The sequence below is a fragment of the Tenrec ecaudatus genome, chromosome 18 (genome assembly GCF_050624435.1).
Source record: "Tenrec ecaudatus isolate mTenEca1 chromosome 18, mTenEca1.hap1, whole genome shotgun sequence".
Classification (NCBI taxonomy): Eukaryota; Metazoa; Chordata; class Mammalia; order Afrosoricida; family Tenrecidae; genus Tenrec; species Tenrec ecaudatus.
In genome coordinates this window covers 39,667,554-39,689,089 of record NC_134547.1, presented here as the reverse complement: position 1 = coordinate 39,689,089, position 21,536 = coordinate 39,667,554, and the positions used below count along the sequence as shown (strand labels likewise).

At 40.1% G+C, this 21,536-nt stretch overlaps 1 protein-coding gene across 2 annotated transcripts in view; it reads right to left on the bottom strand.

The window, feature by feature from the left end:
• Positions 1-21,336, bottom strand: part of CNEP1R1 (CTD nuclear envelope phosphatase 1 regulatory subunit 1) — a 31,227-nt gene extending 9,891 nt beyond the window's left edge. For both annotated transcript variants that reach the window (XM_075537974.1, XM_075537973.1), the window contains exons 1-3: positions 21,183-21,336; positions 19,910-19,981; positions 11,511-11,584 (exon numbers count right to left, since the gene is read on the bottom strand). In XM_075537974.1, the coding sequence (XP_075394089.1) occupies positions 11,511-11,584; positions 19,910-19,981; positions 21,183-21,207 (171 nt within the window). In that variant the 5' untranslated portion in view covers positions 21,208-21,336. The remainder of the gene's footprint in view (positions 1-11,510; positions 11,585-19,909; positions 19,982-21,182) is intronic.
• Positions 21,337-21,536: the final 200 nt, after the last annotated feature.

Genomic DNA, 21,536 nt, shown 5'->3' with positions numbered 1-21,536 from the left:
AGATTTTGATGTTCACTGGAATGGGACATTTAAGCAGGGAAAAAAGAATTCGTCATTATCAATAAGAACTTAAGAATGCAACACTTAGTGCTGGGTCCATGGCCACTACCCTGGATGGGCGGAAACTCCTTAACTCTGCTGCCCTATGCCTGGCTATTTACGATGGGCCCAAATTCCTTCCTGGAAGAAGCACATTGACCTCAGGTACTATCAGCAGGCATGAACTACTTCTGTGTCAGGTACTCTATCATCAGGTAACAGAGATCAGCAAAAACTCCATCTAGAATGTATGCCTCACTGTTTCAGACTCCACCACATGAACTCCATAGCTGGCAGATGGTTGCTCTGGTCCCCTTAGTCTTCTTTGTTAAAGTAGTTTTTATTTTACTTTCCGTGGTTTTTTATCCTTTCTGCTTTCCTTTTTTGGTTCTTTTCTATTGTTTCTCTTTTCTTTTATTCAAATTCTCCCCCACCCCTCTTATCTCTGTGTTTTTTGGTTCTATTCTCTTACCCAGTCACTGCTCCCTAGGTTTATTTTCTTGATTTTTTTTTTCTTTTCCTTTTTTTAAAAAGGTATTAAATTATTTTCCCTTGTTGTTCCCGCTTTCCCTTGCTTTTTACTTGTTCATTTATTTTTAAATTATTTGTTTTATTCATACGAAGATAAAAGACAGAATAGTTCAAGCACATGACCAATACAGAGCCAGAAGCCCTTTCTCTGAAATAAAAGGCATTGACACTAATTTATAAGTTATTCAACAGAGATACTAACTCAGTCTAACAGATTGATAAAAAGATCAAGAAAGCCACAGACAAAATAAAGGCAAACAGAAAAATAGTAAAAACTGCAGAGAAATTCAGGAATATATTATAAGAAAAAACTAACAAAATAAATGAAAAATTAGAAACCAGACAAAACTAGCACAAAGAAATCCAGAAGATTAATACTAAGGTTTCAGAAATAGATGGTGTGTTGACAGAGCAAAGGAGCAGAATTTACTCGATGCAGGGCAAGTTAGCAGGCTTGAAGACAAATCTTAATAATAATCTGTTAGGTAATATTTCTCAAATTGGGTAATACCTCTCCCTAGGGGAAGACGGAAAGATCTAAGGGGGTTGCAAAAGCAAATACCTATACTTTATCCTGAATTATGGACTATAGTGCAAAAGTTTTTAATTGCTAAGGGCTGCGAATATTTTTTTTTCCTGAAAATGATTCAGTAGACCAAATAAGTTCAGGGGAAAAAAAGAAAAAAATCTGGACAATACCTATGAATTATATAAGCTGGTTCACCATTAAAAAAGCACTTAATCATTATAATCTACTGTATAAATAAGACAGAGCAAAAAATACATGATCAATATCAACAGATGCAGAAAAAGTATGTGACAATATCTAATATCAATTTCTAATAAACACACTCAATAAAATAGGAATAAAAGGGAAACAACCCAAATAAGGCCATTTGCAAAAATCTAACAGCCAATATCACACTCCATGGAGAAAAAAAACTGAAAACATTTCTCTACAAAATAGGAACTAGACAAGAATGCTTCTTCCACCATTCAACATTGTGCTGGATGTCTTGGCCAGAACCATTACAATGCCTGAATAAATCAAGGGAATGCCATTGGGCAAAGAAGTGAAGCTCTCACTATTTACAGAATATATGATGTTATATAGAGAGAGCCCAAAGGACTGTGAAAAAAGACTGTTGGAAACAATGGAGGGATTTGGTAAAACTAGAGGATACGTGATTAACGAGCAGAAAGATTCCTACGCAACAGCCAACAAAGTTCTGACAGAGACCTGAAGAAAACAGTAACGTTTACAACAGTCACATAAAAGATGACACACCCAGGAATAAACCGAACAGAAGAAATGAGATCTGGAAAAATCAAACTACAGAACATGATTACAAGAGACCCACACAAATGGAAGAATATGCCATGTTCATGGTAGGAAGACTTATTGTGAAAATGTCAATATATCCCAAAGAAATATATAAATACAATGCAACTCCAATCCAAATCCCAACATCATTCTTTAATGAAATGGAAAAACGAACTATCAGGTTCACATGGAGAGAGAAGAGGTGCAGAATAAGCAAATAATTTTTTCAAAAAGAACAAAGTAGGAGGTTTGCACCAACATGAAAACCTATTACACAGCCACAGTGGTTAAAACAGCTGGGTATTGATATGATAGATACAAAGACCAATGGTACAGGATAGAAAACCCAGAAATAAACGCATGTACCTAGAGGCAATTGATTTTCTACAAAGGTCCAAAAAATATTGACTAGGAAAGGGACACCCTTTTCAACAAATGATGCTGGAAAAATCAGATCTCCATTTCCAGAAGAAGAAACAGGATCCATACACCTCACCCCATGCACAAAAAGGAACCAAAAATGGATTCACTCAAACCTTCACTGCCAACAGCTCGATGCTGACTCACTGTGACCCTATAGCACAGGGCAGAACCATCTCTGTGAGTTTCCAAAACTTTACCTGTTTATGGGAGTAGAAAGCCTCTTCTTTCTCTAGATGAGTTGCTGGTGGTTTTGAACTGCTGAACTTGTGGCTCACAGCCCAAAGCCTAACCACTATGCCACCAGTGTTCTAAATGTAATTCTATAACTATCAGGATCATTGATAAAGGAAGCACACACATCAAATATAATACAGTGGAAGATAAAATATGACTGGAACCTATTAAAAATGAAACACTAAAAAATAATAAATAAGGCACTTGGGCACTTCAAAAGACTTCAATAAAGAGTAAAATGAAAGCCTATTAATTGGGAAAAAAATCTTTAACAATGACATAACAGACAATGGACTAATTACTAAAATCTAAAGAAGTCTAAAAACCCTCCATAAGGAAAAAAAATCAATTAAAAGGAGGGCAAAGGACACGAATAGACAATTCACAAACAATGACCCTTGAATGGCTAGCAAACACATGAGGAAATGCTCTGGACCACTAGCCTTCCAGGAGAGACAGACCAAAACAATGATGAAATATCACCACACACCCACAATGATAGCCCAATTTAAACAGAATGGCAACAACAACAACAAAAAACAAACAAAGAATAATGAATGCTGGAGAGGGTGAAGAGGGATTAGAACTCATACAATGCTGGTGGGCTTGAAACTATGTACAAACACTGTAGAAAGTAGTATGACACTACTCAGCTATACCTTTGCTGGGTATATACTCCCAATAAATGATACAGATCACCATCAGATCTATGCTCTCCCATATCCATTGCAGCACAGTTCACAACAGCAAGAAGCTGGAAACAGGCCAAATGCCCATTAGTAGAGGTGTGGATAAAGAAACTCTGGTACACGCATACAATGGAATACTATGCATCACCATGAAAGCATCTCCTAACATGGAGGGATTTGAAAATCATGATGCTGAGTGAATTTAGTCAGCCACAAAATAACAAACATTGTACCCAATACTATCAGGATTAAGCACAAGATGTAGGCAGGCTTCTGTTCCTAGGTCATGTAATCTTCTAATTTAGTCTCCTAAGCAACCAGGCAGAGAACCTGCCTAGTGTCCATGAACCATTTATCACGCCCTCTGTGAGTACATCTTCAAAACTACTTCGATCGAGGTGATCTCACATCAGCTGGGATCAGTTTTTCAAGATGGGGGAGAGGGAAATGACCACTCAGTTGCTGCCATACAAAACTGTGCTAAGGTCACCCCACAAATCAACAGACACTCCTACCAAAGTGATAAGCAAACCTTACTGCCAATTCAACCAAGATGGGGGAGGGGCCCTGCACATTTCAGCGAGGCAATGACATTTCTGTTGGCCAGAAAACAGGAGGAGCAAACTCTCAATCAGGAAAAAACGCTGGTACCAAGTTCCTAATCAGACACTGACCTAGTTTCTACCCAGCCCTTGGTGATCCAGGTCAATTGCTATAGACTAAGGGGACTTTAGGTCCTGTTCTTTTGAGGCTCACAACATCCTTCACAGACCAAACCAAAAGGATTAGATATAGGAACCCCACTGGGTGAACTAGGCTTTACCTAGAACTCCCTTGTAGCACTTGGACTTAGCGAAGAAACTCCCTAGTGCGAGAAGAAGCAGATGACTGCTATCGCAAGGATACAGAACTGATGGTCATTGGACTTTGGTTTGGGTCCCTTGCCTTGAAGGTGCCCAATGAATGGTGACCCAAGACCACTGTCTACTTAATATGTTAATGTCGTCTCTGCTTTATTATGACATGTTTTACTATGGTAGACGTGGTCTGTCACTGTGAACATTATTGAACGTTTTACACTATCACAAACCCCCATTGTTTTTGTAGTGTCCAGTCACTTGAGAGTTTAATTAAGACAAGTCAACAATTCATGTAATGTGGTCTGTTGCTGGCCTATAATTGTATAATGTCCTTCTCTCCACAATGTTTTAAATTCTATACTATTGGCTACATTAATGATACCATCAATATATTACTTTATGCTCCATGGAGATGATTGAAAATATCCACTATAACATAAAATCACAATGATGTCTCTAAGGTGAAATAGAGATATATAAAAAATCATAGCTATATGTACTGTTTTTTGGCTCACAATTCTAGCCCCACTCTAAGAACAATTGGTTCTTATGACATTGGTCCTGCTGGACTTTCATCTCCATTTAGAGATCACTGAAGATATGGGTACTATAGCAAGATATGGAAACAAAACCCAAAATGAGACGGTGCCAGATATCAGAAAGAATCGTGTCTGTGGTCTTAAAACATGTCCAGCCTGTGTGATCCAAGGATTCTAAATAATAAAACCTAAATCTGTAGGAAGGAATGGTAGCAAAGCTTCAAATGGAAACACCGAATTTATGGAAGACTATGAATGACAATGGAAACTTAGGGTTCACACATGGATTAAGCCTCTGGTGAATTCCCTCTGACCTTAGTCAAGGGATGTGAACAGCTTATCAGAGAACATTGTAAAGACCATTATGGTAGGTGTGATTAGGTTAAAATGCCGTATCATTTGATCTCCCTTTTGACCCTTTTAAAGTTTACTTCAGTTTTTAAAAAAAGTAATTCCTGTTACATTGCCCTTGATCAAGCCTTATCAGGCCTCTTACACCCTCCTCGCCACTAATTTTGGATCACTTGTTGTTTCCTTGTCCCTTGGTTTGTTAACACCACTTCCTTTCCCCTACTTCCCCCCCCTCAAACCACTGGTACCACTGTTTTCTCCTCCAGATTGTTTATCCTGCCTATCTTATCTAGATAGACCTGCAGATATAATAATATGTAGAAAAACAAGAGAGCAAAACAAAGCAACAAAAGAAAACAAAACAGCAACAACAAAAAAAAATGACCAAAAAAAAGAAAAGCATGTAAATAGTTCAAGGTCTGTTCACCTATAGGATTGTTTTCCAGTAGAGTCTGATGGGGTGCCAAGCCCTGGCCCCAGTCTATTTTTGGTATGCCCTCAAAATTTCCTTGCTCTGCTCCCCATGCTGCTCTGTTGCACGCCCTTAGTGTTTTGCCTCCGTGGGGTGGGGTCAGATCCGGTGCAATTCCCACATTGCGTCAGTGAGATGTTGTGTCTCCTAGTGGGGCTGGCCATATGGTCCTCTCAGAAACCCAAATGAAGGCTGAGCATGATAATGGGAAAAGAGGAAGGTAAAAGGAAATAGAGGAAAGAACTAGGAGGCAAAGGGCATTTATAGAGGTCCAAATACAGGCATGCACTTATGTAAATATATTTATATATTTATATATGATGATAGGGAAATAGATGTGTATAATACTTATAGGTTTAGTATTAAGGTGGCAGGTGGACATTGGGCCTACACACAAGTACTCTCCCTCAATGCAAGAACACTTTGCTCTATTAAATTGGCATTCCATGACGCTCACCTTCCTGACACAATCCCTGAAGACAAAGCAGGTCCATAAAAGCAAATGTGGTGAAGAAAGCTGATGGTGCCCAGCTATCAAGATATACCATCTGGGGTCTTGAAAGCTTGAAGGTAAACAAGCGGCCATCTAGCTCAGAAGCAACAAAGCCCACATGGAAGGAGCACACCAGACTGCGTGATTGTGAGGTGTCAATGGGATCAGGTATCAGGCAACAAAGAACCAAAAATCATATCATTGTGAGGGAGAGTGTGGGGTGGAGACCCAAAGTCCATCTGTAGGCAACTGGACATCCCCTTAGAGAAGGGTTGCAGGGAGGAGACGAGCCAGTCAGGGTACAGTATAGCATTGATGAAACATACAACTTTCTTCCAGCTCTTTAATGCTTCCTCTCCCCCACTATCATGATCCCAATTCTACCTTACATATCTGACTAGACCAGAGGATGTACACTAGTATAGAAAGGAAATGGATACACAGGGAATCCAGGAAGATGAATCCCTTAGGATCAGTGGTGAGAGTGGTGATACTAGGAGGGTAGAGGGAAGGTGGGGTAGAAAGGGGGAACCAATCACAGGATTTAACCCCCCTCCCCAGGAGAAAGACAACAGAAAATTCAGTGAAGGGATACTTGGACAGTGTAAGACATGACAAAATAATTATAATGTATAAATTATCAAAGGTTCATGGGCGGGTAGGGAGGAAGGGGAAAATGAGGAACTGATACCAAATGCTCAAGTAGAAGGTAAATATTTTGAGAATGATGATGGCAACAAACATACAAATGTGCTTGACACAACAGATTTATGTATGGATTGTGATAAGAGTTGTACGGGCCCCAATAAATTTATTTTTTTAAGTGCTTGACACAATAGATGGATGTATGAATTGTCATAAGAGCTATATGAGCCCCTCAATAAAATGATAAAGAAAAAAAAAGGGGGAACTACAAGTGGATTAGGCCTCAAGTGAATTCTCTCTGACCAGGGATGTGAATACCTTGTTATCAGGCAGAGGGCATTGGAAAGTGGATTACTGCAGATGCAGTTAGTTAAAATTTAACACCTTATCAGTTAATTTCCCTTTTGATACACTTTAAATTTGTTCTAATTTTTAATACTTCCCTGTTTTTGTTTTTCATTGAAGTTTTTGTTTTACTTTGCTATTATTAGCTTATTTTCTTGTTGTTATATATTTTTCTGTATAAGAAATCCAGGATAGGTGAATCCATAGAAATAGTAACTAGAGAAATAGTTTCTTGGGGGGTATGGCAGGGGAAGTTGGGGGAAAATAGGGAGCTAATAACGACGACCACGAGAAAAAAGAAAATGTTCTAAAATTAGTTGTGTTGACTGTACAACTCTTAATATGTTTAAACTACTGAATTGCACGATACGGGAATGATATGCTAATAAGTCTAAGCAGACCCTTGGGGGAAGACAGATGTCACGCCGCAGGAAAATATCACCATGACGACCAAGCAATCGAGGCTGAAAAGAGACAAGGACCTTCCTTCAGTCCCAACACAGTGACAAAGCCGTTCGTACAGCCTTTAACTTAAATTCTGATTTCTAGTCACCTCAACTGTGAAAAGTAACTTTATTAGAGAGAAAAAATGTCCGTTGGGATTCCTTTAACAAAGACACTGAAAAGGAAATTATGAAAACAGTATCATTTATAAGAGTCACCCCAAAGATAAAATACTTAGGAATAAATCTAACCAGAGACACAAAAGACTTACACAAAGAAAACTACAAAATCCTACAAGAAACCTAATAAATGGAATGATCATGGATAGGAACACTTAATATTCTGAATATCTTAATACTACCCAAAGCAATCCATAGATATCATCTTCCTGATCCCAGCATCATTCTTTAAAGCAGTGTTCTCAAACTGTGGGTCGCAACCCCCTTGGTGGTCGAACATTTGCACAGGGGTTGCCTGATTCCTAACAGTAGCAAAATTACAGTTATGAAGTTGCAACGAAAATAATTTTATGGTTTGGGTCACAACATGAACTGTATAAAAGGGTTGTGGCTTTAGGAAGGTTGAGAAATCACTGCTTTAAAGAGATAGAAAAACTAATCACCAACTTCATATGGAAAAGAAAGGGACCTCATATAAGCAAAGCACTACTAAGTAAGAAAAATAAAGTTTCTCATTTCCCAATTTCAAAACCTACTACAAAGTAAAGGTAGTTAAAACAGCCTGGTACTGGTACAGTGATAGATACATAAGCCAAGAACCAGAATTGAGAACCAGTTACAATCAGCTGATCTTTGACAAAGGGCCAAAACACATTAAATGGGGAGGGGTAATTGCTTTAACAAAGGGTACTGGCAAAATTAGCTATCCATTTGCAGAAGAATTAAACAGGACTCATAAAAAAAACTTAAGTATTCAGGAGAAAGGGCCAATTTTAGACTGGGTTCATATGATGGTAAAAAACAGTATGATCCAAAGAGATTCTAAAGACAAGCCAGACTACTAGAGAATAACCGTCTATTGAAAAGGCAGAAAGGACAAATATTTAGAGTCTAAGAACACAAATTAATTGTCCAGTAATTTCAATGGGAACAATAGAATCAAGCTAAATGCATTCCCCTGTCCACACTTAAGAGATGTGCACATCAAGACATAATGCATGATGAGAACCAGGAATATAAAGGATACCTGTTACATATATTTGTCTAAGAATTAGAAAATGAAAACATCAAGAAAGAATGAGATGTGCAATATTCTAATACTTTGGAGGAATGTTTTAAAACCTGAGAACAGTTTAGTTTTCATTAAGTCAGCTATGTTTTGTGCAGCCTGCACAGTATTAGGAGATAACATTTTAACTTTAATTGCATTTTAACTTTAATTTAATATGGCAAATTGGAAAGTAGATGAATGCCTGAGCTAAAAATAACAGTGTTTTGCTCCATCCTTACCTACCTTCTTTCCTCCAAGGTGAAAATGAACTACAACTAAACAGCTCAGGCATCTACTTTCCAATTTGCCATATTCCTTCTCTCCCTGGTTGACTCCAGTCAGTCACTTGTTTTTGAGCTTGCAATTTCTGCTACAACACAATTGGTGGTTAAAACCCTGAAATTTTGAGACAGGGCTTCAAGCCAGTCTTCCCAGTTCTGTCATGGCTTGTGAAATGAATAGATCCAAATGTGGGTGTACTGGAAAAATAAACAGAACAGTAAAAATAACAGATCAATGCCCTGCTAGATACTTAATCTCTTAGAAAATAAAGGCAGCAATATGTTGTACAGCAACCAACTCTCTTAACCAACAGCTCAAAGACGGCAGTGACTACACTGCTCTGAATGTATGACACACTTGACAGCCCTGTTAATAATTCAGTCTTCTCTGTCAGACTCCTGAAAGAAAGGGCTCACTACACCTCTTCTGAGTCTCCCATTTCAGAGTTTTTGACTTAAGTTTTCTTATTTTTGTTATCATTCCAGTACCTCCACATTTTACAAATCTGAGTCTCTTCTGATTTTGTTGTGTTGGCCATGGCTGAAGTGGTTCTAACTGATTTGAAGGCCTGGTTGGGGTATTAAATACTGAGTATGAAGAGCCAGCCCTTAGGCTTGTCGTGTTATTCTCATCTAATTTAGACAATTATATTAACTACGGAAGTTAGGGCTAATTTCAAATTACATTTAATTCTGTATTTTATTAAGATCTCAACTAGCTGAAATAATCTTATATTTTTCCCAATTAGAAGTCAGCCTTATTTCCCAAGACAGACCTTTTCAATTCTTCCTGCAGCCTCCTTCCACTCTTCTCCTAAAATGAGCACTGAGCACAGCCTTAGGATGAGACTTTTCTACATGAACACACAGGAGAGTTTCCGGACTGCCATGAAAACCCCTCTATTAGCATAAATCCCATCATCAACTTCTCCACCTCAGTGGATAAAGCTGGGGAGATTACCTGTTAAATAAACTCCTGGCTATTTAAACTGTCATTTAGACTTGTAACAAAAGCCTTACTGTTAACTTTTTCTTCCATATGACCCAAAAGGTTATAAATAAAGCTACCCGAAGTCGTCTACCTAAATAATTTTGTTTTTGAAGGGAGATCTTTAATACCTGTAAAAATTAAACATTAATTACTACTTAAATAAAGGGGCACTTGAGGAAAATAATTCCATGGAAAAAACTCCCAGGCGATTAGTTCTCTAAAAAAAAGGCTTGTGTTTGAGACTAAAGCTGGTATAAAAAGAGGTGGAAATATAGAAAACACGGTAACAGCTTTTATCAAAGGATGCTTTAAGAACCAGCCTTATAAAATCTGCTGTGACAGTGCATATACGTATTTTCAAAGATAGATGCTAATAATAACAGCTTTTTAGAAAGGGAAACACGTTGCTTTACCACAGAATGGCCTGACTATATTGCTCAGGTAATTTAGAGAGTAATCTATAACTCAACTCAGGCAACTCTGATCACCTGGTCTATGTATCAGCACACTGGTTTCTCTCCATTTGTTACTTTCTAGACTAATCTGTGTTTTATCCTGTCTTGACTTTTTATCATACTTACATTTTGCTAATTTATCATGAGGGTTTCCTACAAAATTATCTCAAATACCTTTGGAACAGACAAAAATGGTAATAGCGATCACTCAGAGAAAAATATCATCATAATTTTCTCAAGTTGACACCAATGATACATGGACCAAGCAAACAAAAAATGTTGAAACCATCATATTTTTAAATGCACTATAAAATATATATATAAAGAATGAGAATCAACGGAAGTGGAATACAATTTCTTGTCTTTTCCCCTGTTGCTGTGTGCCATCTGGTTGCCTCAGAGGCACAGCAACCCTGTGGGACAGGGCAGGGCAGGGCCACAGGGTCTTCTTGGCTGGCATCTCTATGGGAGCAGGTTACCATGTGCGTTCTCCTGTGGAACAGCTGCTAAGTTTGAATGGCTGACCTTTTGCTCAACAGCTGAACTATAAAAATTACTGTACACTAGCCATCTAAAGTTTTCCTTCAACAAATTATATTTTTAATATAATGATTAATATTACTACTAGTAGTAATAGTAGGAATGACCAGTCTCTGGAAAAGGACATCAAGCTTGGCAAAACTCATTGCTATTGAGTCGATTCTAACTCAAGGCAACCCAAAAGTACAAGGTAGAAAGGCTTCTGTGGGTTTCTGAGGCTGTAACTGAGGGAGTAGAAAGCTTCATCTCTCTCCCACGGACTGGCTGGTGATTTCGAACTTCTCACTTCCTCAACTAGCAGCCGATACGTAACCATACCACCACGAGGTGGGCGTCTGTGCTTGGTAAAGGGTCAGCCAAAAAGAGGAAGACCTGCAATGAGATGGACCAACACATGGCTGCCACAATGGATTCAAATGTAACAACTGTCTGGATGGCGCAGCCCTGGCTAGGGTTTTCATCTGTTTTACACAAGGTCACGGTGAATCAGCGTGGACTAGATGGCACCTAACAACAACATGAGCAGTAGTAAGCAAAGTTTAAATAATACCTTTAAAATAGTAATACATTCCTATGTCTATTATCCCATTTAATCTATTAAAGATTTGAAAACAGAACTTCTACCTTTTGTGTTTCGGGATCTATTAACCAGTTCCAGGCACCAGTAGCTGTACAGACAGATACCACTATAAGCAGCACTGATGAAAGATAAACAATAAATTAGTAACCAAAAAAACGTCAACTCTATGACGATAGCACTAGCTTCTACTAGGTGACAACCAAAGGATACAACACTTATTCAATGGAAAATGCACGGAAAACAAGATTTGGAAGATATTTACAATATAACAAATTCTCTTAAACATTAGGAACATCAGCAATTAAGTGAAGATGATATTGCCCCCCATGAAGATTATAGCAAATAAAAGCAACAAGCGGCAAGATGATATAGCCTCAAGACTCTATGTGCTAGTTACATAATTTCATCTCAACTTGAAGATATAAAAGTGTAGGGGTGTTATTCAACCTGTCAATCAAGTCACGAGCTGGTAGTACCTCCTTGCGGACATGGCCTTCTCATAAGGAGGGCTCTGGGAACTTCCCCTTCTCGGCCTTCACCTTCCTGCTGGAGGATGCTGGTTGCTGCCAGCGCCCTGGAGATGTTACTACCGCCACTGGATCCACAAGACTGCCCTCATCAGCCTGTGACCTTACTGCATTCTGAATCATGGCATGTGGCTGTGCGAGTCTGAAAAGGGACTTAAGCACTTGAGTTGTTTTCTCTGTAATTATTTCTTAATATAAAGCTCTTTCTTATGCATATATGAGTGTTTCTCGATTTGTTTCTCAAGTCAATCTGGCTTAACACATTATGGTACCAGGAGTGGTGTACTGGAGAAACAAATTGTCTGAGCTCTGTTTTCCTTCTTTGGCTAACCAGAGGTCAGATATAGTCATTCAGTTTACTGGGTTGTGTTTTAGAAAGGACATAGGAAGTGGAGGTTTTGATTTCCAGAAGTTGTCTTTGGTTATTCCTAAATGAAATGGTGAAAATGAATGAGATATATTTAAATTTTGATGTCCCTTGAACTCCCTGAGGCCATGTTGCTTAGTCAAAATGGCTACCAGAGCCAGGCCCTGGCTTCGTGCTGCCAGCGGTCTAGGGCCATTTTGTATACGAATGGAATGGTTACTGGATTGGACTGGTTTAGGATCTGGCTGTACTACGATTATACGGATTTCTTCTACCTATTGCTATTGATATAATGCATGATCAAGTGATTACTGGGAAGTATGAAGAGAGTTTATAAGCCCAGTGCCTTCAGCTATTAAATTGGTTCTGTTAAATGAATATTAGAAATAATGCTTAGAAAGGTAAGTCCCACCCAGTGCCTCCAGTGCTCGGGACATTTGCATTTGAAAAGACTTGCTGAGAGCTTTTGGAAGACTGAAGGAAAAAAGGAGCCATTTCCTCTTTTTTGAATTTTGAACTGGCAGTTTGCTTCTGAAACTGGGAAAATCTGGAGCCATGGAAGAACTCTCCTCTCAGGATTGAACATTAAAGGGAGCCTGCAGGCAACCTGAAATGCTTGCTAGGTTTCCACCTGGATCCACTTACTGAGTGGAAGTAGGAAAAACACAGCAAGCAAAGAGATGGGTTGAATAGACCTGGTTCACAGGGACTGGAAGAAAGATGAGAGGGGAGTAGCTGGTCTAAAGTTTACAGATGTGTCGAACCTGAGCCTATGGCATGACCTAGCCCAGGGGGCTAGGGTTGTTGAGAATTTGTAAAGGGGCCCATGGTTGAAAGGCAAGGCAGTCAATGGGCACATTGGTGAGGCTAAGTAAGGAAGCCCAGAGTTGACCAGATCCTAACAGATGAAGATTTTTGAGCCTGCAAATAGGTGTACATTGCTGCTGACCATATGGATTGCCTGTCTTGATTTGACTCTGCTGATGGATGCAGACTCACAAAGTTCCAACTGGAATTTGGATTCTTCACATCAAAGAACATGCTTGTCTCCTCAGAGCACTGGGTTCATAGAAAAGGCAGTGCCGAAATTAGATACCCAAAGGGGGCATGGGAGAGGCGGATAAAGGCATGAAGTGACTGGCTGACAAACTTTCATGGGTTGGGAATATGCTGATAGGATTATGGTATTATGGAGTACGTGTTCACATACTGCAATTTTTAGGCATAGAATATTCTTGTTTGTTCACTTATAGAATATTATGTTTAAATGGGGCTGGCACATTTTCAGTTACATACATTTTAGTTTTGTCCTGTGGGGCACAAGTATGATTTTATTAATGTTTTGTTTTAAAACTTTGTATGGCTAATGAGCTGCGTAAAGGTGTCAATTTGGCAAGGGGTGGTCTATGGTAGTTGCATAATTTCATAGTATTATTTTTTATTAATTGGTATTAATGCATATATCAAATCATTCTTCACATCAAAGAACATGCTTGTCTCCTCAGAGTGCTGGGTTGATATAAATGGACAGTAGATTGGATACCAAAAATGGGGCAAGGGATAAAAGCGTGAAGTGGTTGCCTTACAAACTTTCACGGGTCGGGGAATCTGATGATCAGATTATAGGACTAGGGTGTAGGTGTTCACATAAGTGCAACTGTTGGGCATAGAATATTTTTGTTTTGTTCAGGCACAGAATGTCATGCTTAAATGGGGCTGGCACATTTTCAGTTGTACATATTTTAGTTTCATCCTGTTAGGCACAAACATGATCTTATTGATGTTTTGTTTTAAAATTATGTATGGTGGAAAAATAATCTATAACTTATCAAGGGTTTATGAGGGAGGATGGGATGGGGAGGGAGGGGGAAGAAATGGGGAGTGGGTATCAGAGGCTCAAGAACTTATCAAGGGTTTCTGAGGGAGGATGGGGAGGGAGGGGGAAGAATTGGAGAGTGGGTATCAGGGGCTCAAGTGGGAAGAGAATGATTTGAAAACAATGATAGTGGCATATGTGTAAATGTGCTTGACACACTGGAGGAATATACGGATTGTGATAAGAGATGTAAAGAGTCCCCAATAAGTGTTTTTCTTTAATTACGTATGGCCAAAGAGTTGTATAAAACGGTGTCAAGTTGACAAGGGGTAATCTGTTGTAGTTACATAATCTCATGTCAACTTGAAGTTATATAAACGTGTAGGGGTGGTAATCAATCTGTCAATCAAGTCACAACCTGATGGCATCTCTTTGTAGGTGTGGCTTTCTCCCAGGTGGGCCCTGGAAACCTTCACTTCCCTCTCTGCCTTCACCTTCCTACTGGAGGATGCTGGTTGCTGCCAGAACCATGGCGATGTTACCACTGCTACTGGATCCACAAGAATACAACCTGTGATCTTCCTGTAATCTGCGTCACGGCAAGTCACTGTGTGAGTCTGAAAAGGGACTTGTGGACCAGTATCAGACTTATGGACTTGAGTTGGGACTGAGCTGAGCTGTTTTCTCAATTAATAATTGCTTCTTGATATAAAGCCCTGTCTTATGCATGAGTGTTTCTCAATGCGTTTCTCTAGTTAATCTGGCCAACACAGTCTATGTAACTATCAATGTGCTGACTTTTTGCAGATTTTATAAATGCAACTAAAACAAAACAATACCTACATTTTCTAATATAAATAAACCAAATAAAATGCACTGAGCCTAATGACTGTAGGATCTGATGATGGACACCAGCCTGTGACTGAATTTTAAAAAGGTCAGCGTTAGGAAGTGTAGCAGTAGAGTCGGGTACACTAACAATATCACATTAAGGTAATGATTGCAAGTTCAAAGTATAAATTATTAGTAGCAGACATACAAAATATTAGCATGAATTATTTTAGCAATCTTAAAGAGGTCTCAATAAATAAATAAAGAGATCTTAAGTGAGACATCAAGCATATCTGGCATACTAGAAAATAATAAAGAGATCAAGACAGTTACTTGGCCTTCAATTGGGATATATAGCTTTTTAAAATGTAGAAATCAAGTTTAAATGGAGAACAACACATTGCCTAGAATTCCTAATACTAAATTTTTCAAAGTCCGAAATCATAGAAAAACATCTATTTTAGCAACAAAATTAAAATTTCAAGATAATGTTGAGAACAAATTAAACTCAATTTCTCATAATTCCCTAGTAACAAAAATATACTATTTTACAGTTATTTTTAAAAACTGAAGCAAAGGCAAAATTAAGATGCACTTAGAAGAACCCTCTTGGAAATGTCTTCATTTATTTGGTAAGTACATTATCTTGTTTTACACCATTTACATATAAGCACTGAAACCATGAATCAGAGAAAAAATACAAGTACATTTATTGTATTACAATTTATAAGAAAGCATCATATCCACTTTAAGAGATTCTTATGTAATGCTGAAGCAAAGGTTTTGAGGAGAGATCCCTAAGAAAACCAGAAAACACAAGACAATATTCATCCTGAATTGTGAGCACTAATTAGCATGTGCCCTGGAGTTGGTTCTGATTCACAGCAGCCCTGTGTACGACACAAGGAAACACCATCACGTGCATAACTGCTTTTGTGTTTGAGCCCACTGTTGCAGCCAGTTTGTCAATTTATCACGCTGGGGTTTTCTTCTTTTTCTCTGCCCCTCTACTATACCAGAAATTAAGTCTTCAGGGGCTGGTCTCTCCTGATAACAGATCCAAAGTATGTGAGATGAAGTCCTGCAATCCTTGCTTCTAAGGAGTATTCTTGGCTGTAATTCTTCTAAGACAGGTTTGCTTGTTCTTTTGGAAATCCATGGCACTTTCAATATTCTTTGCTAGCACTATAATTCAAATGCATCCATTCTATGATCGTCCTCATCCAATATCTAACTTTCACAGGAATATGAGCTGATTAAAATACCATGGCTTGGGTCAGGCACACCTTAGTCTTCAAAATAACGTTCTTGTTTTTCAACACTTTAAAGAGGGTCCGGGCACTGATTTAGCCCAATGCAATGCGTCATTTGATCCCCTGACTGCTGCTTCCATGAGCGCTGTGGAGCCAGATAAGATGAAATTCTTGACAACTTCAATTCTTTCAACGTTAATCATGACATTACCTCTTAGTCCAGTTGTGAGGATTTCCGTTTTCTTAATTAGCACAGTACATAATTTGAAGAATGCAATGACAACCTGATATAAGTTAGTAAAACTGCACACACACGCACACAAATCTTAATATAGGAAAATATCCCTAACTTCAGTACTTATTCTCAGGGGTCCACAAAGTGAATTACGCTTCAAAATAAATTACATCTTCAATGTGCCCACTGGTATACTCTATTTCCTTCTCTGGTTAAATTTCAATATAGTAAGTTTCCCACTTAGGAAGCTCTCCACCACCCCGAAAAAACCACTGCCACCAGGCAGATTCTTACCCATAAGTACCCCACATAAGGTCTCCAAGGCGCTGGAGACCGTGGCAAGAGCAGACGTCCCCCTCGAGGAGCCCGCTAAGGCAGAATTGCAGACGTCCTGGTTAGCAGCCCTCCACTGACTGAAAAGCACCGGCAGGGCTCCTAATAGTGACGTCCCAGGGTCTTTCAAATCCAAATTTGTAGACAATTCATGCTTGCCCTGTTACATAAATTTGCCCTCATCTTGAAAAGATCGAACTAACCACTACTTCGCTCTTAAGAAATTCATCACCTTCACCTTTAAATGTTTCACATGCTCCTTGAAGCCATTTCATGCACGAAGCGACACCCCCCCCCCCACCGTCCTTGCACGAAGCGACACCCCCCCCCCACCGTCCTTGCACGAAGCGACACCCCCCCACACCGTCCTTTAGTAATTCCAACTCAGAGAGACTGAGGAAGTCCCACAGGGTTTCCACCATTATAAATCTTTATGGAAGCTGACTACCACACCTTTCTCACAGCTCTTACACGAAAAGCTAAGTAAAAACTGACACCTACAAATTCAACTTAAAGACACGCAGGAACAGATCTCATTTGTATCTAACCTTGGGGGTGCTTATAATCCCCATCTAATAAATTAGGAGTGGTCCCAAAATAGGTGTAATAGGAGAAGCATTTATTTGCTGATGCAACTACATATATATATTTAGATGAGGCATTAATTCTTTTTTTTAACAATTTATTAGGGGCTCATACAACTCTTATCACAGTTCATACATATACATACATCAATTGTATACAGCACATCCGTACATTCTTTGCCCTAATCATTTTCTTTTTTTTCCTCTTTTCTTTTTTTACATTTTATTAGGGACTCATACAACTCTTATCACAATCCATACATATACATACATCAATTGTATAAAGCACATCTGTACATTCTTTGCCCTAATCATTTTCTTTTTTTTTTCTCTTTTCTTTTTTTACATTTTATTAGGGATTCATACAACTCTTATCACAATCCATACATATACATACATCAATTGTATAAAGCACATCCATACATTCCCTGCCCCAATCATTCTCAAAGCATTTGCTCTCCACTTAAGCCCTTTGCATCAGGTCCTCTTTTTTTTTTCCCCTCCCTCTCCTCTCCCCCCTCCCTCATGTGCCCTTGGTAATTTACACATCGTTATTTTGTCATACCTTGCCCTATCCGGAGTCTCCCTTCCCCCCCTTCTCTGCTGTCCCTCTCCCAGGGAAGAGGTCACATGTGGATCCTTGTAATCAGTTCCCCCTTTCCAACCCACTCACCCTACACTCTCCCAGCATCGCCCCTCACACCCTTGGTCCTGAAGGTATCATCCACCCTGGATTCCCTGTGCCTCCAGCCCTCATATGTACCAGTGTACAGCCTCTGCCCTATCCAGCCCTGCAAGGTAGAATTCGGATCATGCTAGTTGGGGGGAGGAAGCATCCAGGATCTGGGGGAAAGCTGTGTTCTTCATCGGTACTACCTTGCACCCTAATTAACCCATCTCCTCTCCTAAACCCCTCTATGAGGGGATCTCCAGTGGCCGACACTTGGGCCTTGGGTCTCCACTCTGCACTTCCCCCTTCATTCACTATGGTATATATATACATATACATATACACATACACACATACATACATACACTTATATCTTTTCTTTTTTTTTGCATGATGCCTTATACCTGGTCCCTTGGCATCTCGTGATCGCACTGGCCGGTGTGCTTCTTCCATGTGGACTTTTTTGCTTCTGAGCTAGATGGCCGCTTGTTCACCTTCAAGCCTTTAAGACCCCAGACACTATCTCTTTTGATAGCCGGGCACCATCAGCTTTCTTCACATTTGCTTATGCACCCATTTGTCTTCAGCGATCCTATCATGGAGGTGTGCAGTCAATGATATGATTTTTTGTTCTTTGTTGCCTGGTAACTGATCCCTTCAGGACCACTTGATCACACAGGCTGGTGTGTTCTTCCATGTGGACTTTGTTGCTTCTGAGCTAGATGGCCGCTTGTTTATCTTCAAGCCTTTAAGACCCCAGTCACTATCTCTTTTGATAGCCGGGCACCATCAGCTTTCTTCACCACATTTACTTGTTCACCCACTTTGGCTCCAGCCGTTGTGTCGGGAGAGTGAGCATCATAGAGTTCCAATTTAATAAAAGAAGGTACTCATGCATTGAGGGAATGTTTGAGTAGAGGCCCAAGGTCCTTCCGCCACCTTAATACTTAACCTATAAATATAGACACATAGATCTATTTCCCCATCCTCCTATATATATTTGCATGTACATGTCTTTGTCTAGACCTCCATAAATGCCCTTTGACTCCTAGCTCTTTCCTCCATCTCCCTTGACTTTCCTCCTGCCCTACTACCATGCTTCGTCGCCACCTGGGCTAGAGTATATCTCTTCTCTAAACAACCTTACCCTTGATCATTTCCCACCAGGCCTGCCACTCCCCCCTCTCTACCATTTGGGGTCCCATGTTTTTCCCTTGTCCCTGTGTTTGTTAATACCACTTCCTTACCCCCAGAGGCATTAATTCTTTCAAACCATATTTTTCAGTTTACTTTTCATATCGGATTCTGATAGTATGTATGAAAAAACGGTCGTAATGTGAATCTTCAAACACCACCCCCAAAAGGTCAACTTCCAAAGCAACACAATTATGATTTATTAAAATCAATTTAGCGGAAATTTTTCAATTCATAACTACTGCAAATACATTGTATATTTTAAATTTAAGTAAGGTTTCATTTAAGTAGCATGTAGGCAAACGAAAATGGCTAAATAAACTATTGAAAATATTAGCTTGAAAAAAAAGAAAATGTTTGTTCTTATCAAAGCTCTAATGTTCATTTAATAGCAATGTATTTTAATAAAAATATAAAAATTCAGCTACACAAGATTTTTAAATGGATAACCATCATGAATTTTATTAAAGGTGGCTTTATAATGCATAACTTATGGAAAGCTTTTAAAAGTGTCAATAAAAAGTAAATCTTATGCCTCAGTGATATATTAAATACAAGGATTTATTAGTCCAAAGTTACATAAAAGTACATTATTCCTAGGCAGAAATTAAGATAAACATCTAGGGAACTTACTTCTCCATCGTCCCGTGGCAGGTTGCAAGCAATGAATGTATTCAGTCAGTCTTCTCTCAAAAGCCTTGAGATCTATGTGAAAAGATTCCAATGTCCTAATTAGCCACCCTTACTAAGTTAAGTCTATAAAGTTGAAATTCTAGAGCCTCAGATTTCTTCAGCTCTGACACTCCAACTTACATGTATCACAACTTTAAGCACTTGATAGACTAGGCTTCCTTTTTAATTTTACTTATAAGGACACTGGCTGGTTCACTTTTAGACGGTTCTTAAAATGGTATGTGGAAAATTAGCAGCAGCCTCAGTTGTGTCAAAAGCTAGATTCAGAGGTGGAGAGTGTTACAAAATAGAAAGATCACAATCAGATCAAGCTTTAATCACGTCGTATCGCCCCCCCCAACCTTTAATTCTGTTGGAGCCAAGACCTTTCTTTCGATTGAGCAAGGTTTCGTCTAACAGATCTAATCTAATAAGTCACAGAACACTAAAATGCGGGAAGACGAGGAGCCCTGGTCTGACCGTCAGCAGTACGAAACCACCAGCCGCCGCTTCTGAGAAAGACGAGGCTTTCCACTCCCTAAAGAGTTACAGTCCTGGAAACTCACAGCGACAGTTCTGATGGCGGTGATGTGGCTTGTTTGTTTGTTTTTGGTTTATATTTAATGAATACTTCAAATTGCTGTCTGATCTTCCTGACCTTGTTGGTACTGCTAACGTCTCCTTGGAAGGGGTGAGGAAAGCCAGTCCCTTCTCCGCGGCTTACAGGTGCGCTTCCTGACACTAGCGAAATACCGACACCCTGTTCTAAAAAAAACAACAACTGGAGCATCGGAATGAGCAAGCCAAGGTAACGTTTCCACAGCCACATCCCTTAAAAGGAGACCTGGGGGCACTTCCTTATCCCGGCAGGACTCGACAAACAACGTCAGCAACGCCCGTGACGAGGAACAAAATAAAAGATACAGTGAACGTTCGGATTACGCTCGGGGGGGGGGGGGTAGGGGGGGGCAAGCAGGTATGACTAAATTAGAGCCCAAAGTTCCTCGACTTCAGCTGAGTTCCAGGCGGGGGAACTGACGCTCCACCCGGAGCCAGCATCGTCGGAGTCCCGCTCACCCTCGAGCCCCACACGGTGTCCCCACCCCGAGGCTCCGTCACCCCAACATCCCGGCCTCCTCTTCCCGGGGCGCGGTCTTCGCGGGTCGAGCCCTGGACTGGTCCCTCCGCCATTCTCGAGGAGACTCGGGGCGGGCAGCCAGGTGACCCACCCTACCTTCCGCCTGTTCCAGTGAGTTCATTGCGGGCGGCAGGCTTGGTCACGGTCACGGTCACGGTCACGGCCTCCGCCCCCCCGCATCACACCTCCACAGCCCCTTGCTGGCCTCGGCGCCAACTCCCAAACCCAACAACCCCACTACGCCCCTCCTCTGTGGACCGCCCCTTACCTAGATCCGCTACTTTCATTGGGCAACTCTGAAAAAAATCCCACCTCAAACCAAGGCGGCTTCTTATTGGTTAACTCCAGCACGGGCTTCAGCACCCGGCGTCCGACGGGAAGCCGCAGGAACCAAGAACCAGCTGCTGCGGGAGTGACGGACCACGCTCGCCCCCTCCTGCCCGGGAGTGG